This window comes from Sciurus carolinensis, chromosome 13 (genome assembly GCF_902686445.1).
Source record: "Sciurus carolinensis chromosome 13, mSciCar1.2, whole genome shotgun sequence".
NCBI classification, from domain to species: domain Eukaryota; kingdom Metazoa; phylum Chordata; class Mammalia; order Rodentia; family Sciuridae; genus Sciurus; species Sciurus carolinensis.
In genome coordinates this window covers 15,773,595-15,775,433 of record NC_062225.1, presented here as the reverse complement: position 1 = coordinate 15,775,433, position 1,839 = coordinate 15,773,595, and the positions used below count along the sequence as shown (strand labels likewise).

The following is a 1,839-nucleotide window of genomic DNA, read 5'->3' as shown; positions in this document are numbered from 1 at the left end:
CCTTAGCCAAATCATCTTACATGGTCAAGGAAAAAGTCAAAAAGAGGGAAGTAGAGTGTGCCCATGATGAAGCCATGGCAAGGGTGTGGATGAAAGGCACAGTCATGGGATGGGACCAGCATTCTGAACTACCACTAGGGACACTGGGTAATTGCAGACATTTCTTCAATTTTATATTCCTCCCTAGAGCATGCCCTCAGTTGTGTGATTTTGAGAAATCTGTTATCAAGAGGTGCAATATTTTTTTCTACCTCTTGAATAAGGGATGAATTCAGTACCTGAATGGTTGCACTGATAGAAAAAGATGTGACAATAATGTATTTTGATTCCATGCCTATGCTGTGAAAGGCTTCGCATGCTTCTGTTTCCTCTTGCACCCTTGATACTGCCATATCAATAAGCCTGAGCTAACATCCGGGATGATGAGGGACTAGGGACTTGGTCACCATCATTGCCCCAGGAAAGCAACTGCCAGACACATGTGAGGCTGTGTGAGACATGAACTTCCTGGCTAACTCACGTATTGTCCATGAATATACAAAAATGTTCTTCTGTGATTTTCTTTTTCTTCTTCTTTCTTTCTTTTTCTTTTTTTTTTTTTCTTTCTTTCTTTCTTTTTTTTTTTTTTTGGTACTGAGGAGTGAACACAGGACACAGGGGCACTTTACACTTAGCTACATCCTGGTCCTTTTTTATTTTAAAAAATTGAGTCAGGGTCTTGAGAGTTGCTGGGATTATAGGCATGTCCTTTTATGAGCAACCAAGTCTGGCCCAAATCAGTTATCTAAGTTGGCCCATATATTCATGAGCAGAACCAATTGCTTACTGCTTTGAGCCAATGGAGTTGGAGAGTTTTTGGATTTTTTACAAATTAAGAGTTTGACTCAGGATCCAACATGGCATAGGGTAAGAACAAACTATTGAACGGTTCATAGAACTCTCTGAGTTGCATATTTCAGAAGGCATTAACTCTGTCTTAATGCAAACACAACATTTTACACATGATATCAAGGGAGTCATAGACCACCTTGGCCTGTCAATGAACTCCAGTGAATTCTCATGGCCTAGTCTGAGCAGCTATCTAGTTGGCTGACTGTCTTTTAAGGGATTTGACTCCACAATCTGGAATCAAGGTACCGATTTTACCTGTTGCATGTTCCAAATTCTTTCCCTAACTAAACATTGATGAAAACTTTTCTCCATTTATTTCTTCTCTGTAAAGACCTCTTCCTATCTAATTATCAAAGAATATCTCTATCCAGAATTTCCCTATGATAAAGGATATAGATTCTTTTTTTTTATTGTAAACAAATGGGATACATGTTCTTTCTCTGTTTGTACATGGAGTAAAGGCATACCATTGTGTAATCATAAATTTACATAGGGTAATGTTGTTTGATTCATTCTGTTATTTTTCCCCTTCCCCTCACCCCTCCTACCCCTCTTTTCCCTCTATACAGTCCTTCATTCCTCCATTCTTGCCCCCCTCCCTAACCCTAACTCTAACCCTAAAACTAACCCCTCCCACCCCCCATTATGTGTCATCATCCACTTATCAGCGAGATCATTCTTCCTTTGGTTTTTTGAGATTGGCTTATCTCACTTAGCATGATATTCTCCAATTTCATCCATTTGCCTACAAATGCCATAATTTTATCATTCTTTATGGTGGAGTAATATTCCATTGTATATATATACCATAGTTTCTTTATTCATTCATCAATTGAAGGGCATCTAGGTTGGTTCCACACTCTGGCTATTGTGAATTGAGCAGCTATGAACATTGATGTGGCTGTATCTCTGTAGTATGCTGATTTTAAGTCCTTTGGGTATAGGCCA

General features: G+C 38.9%; 1 protein-coding gene across 1 annotated transcript in view; it reads right to left on the bottom strand.

The window, feature by feature from the left end:
* The window catches only part of LOC124963552 (collagen alpha-1(III) chain-like), a 22,274-nt gene extending 21,882 nt beyond the window's left edge, over nucleotides 1–392 (bottom strand). The window contains exon 1 of the mRNA XM_047523292.1: nucleotides 279–392. Within this exon, the coding sequence (XP_047379248.1) occupies nucleotides 279–392 (114 nt within the window). The remainder of the gene's footprint in view (nucleotides 1–278) is intronic.
* Between the last annotated feature and the right edge of the window lie 1,447 nt (nucleotides 393–1,839).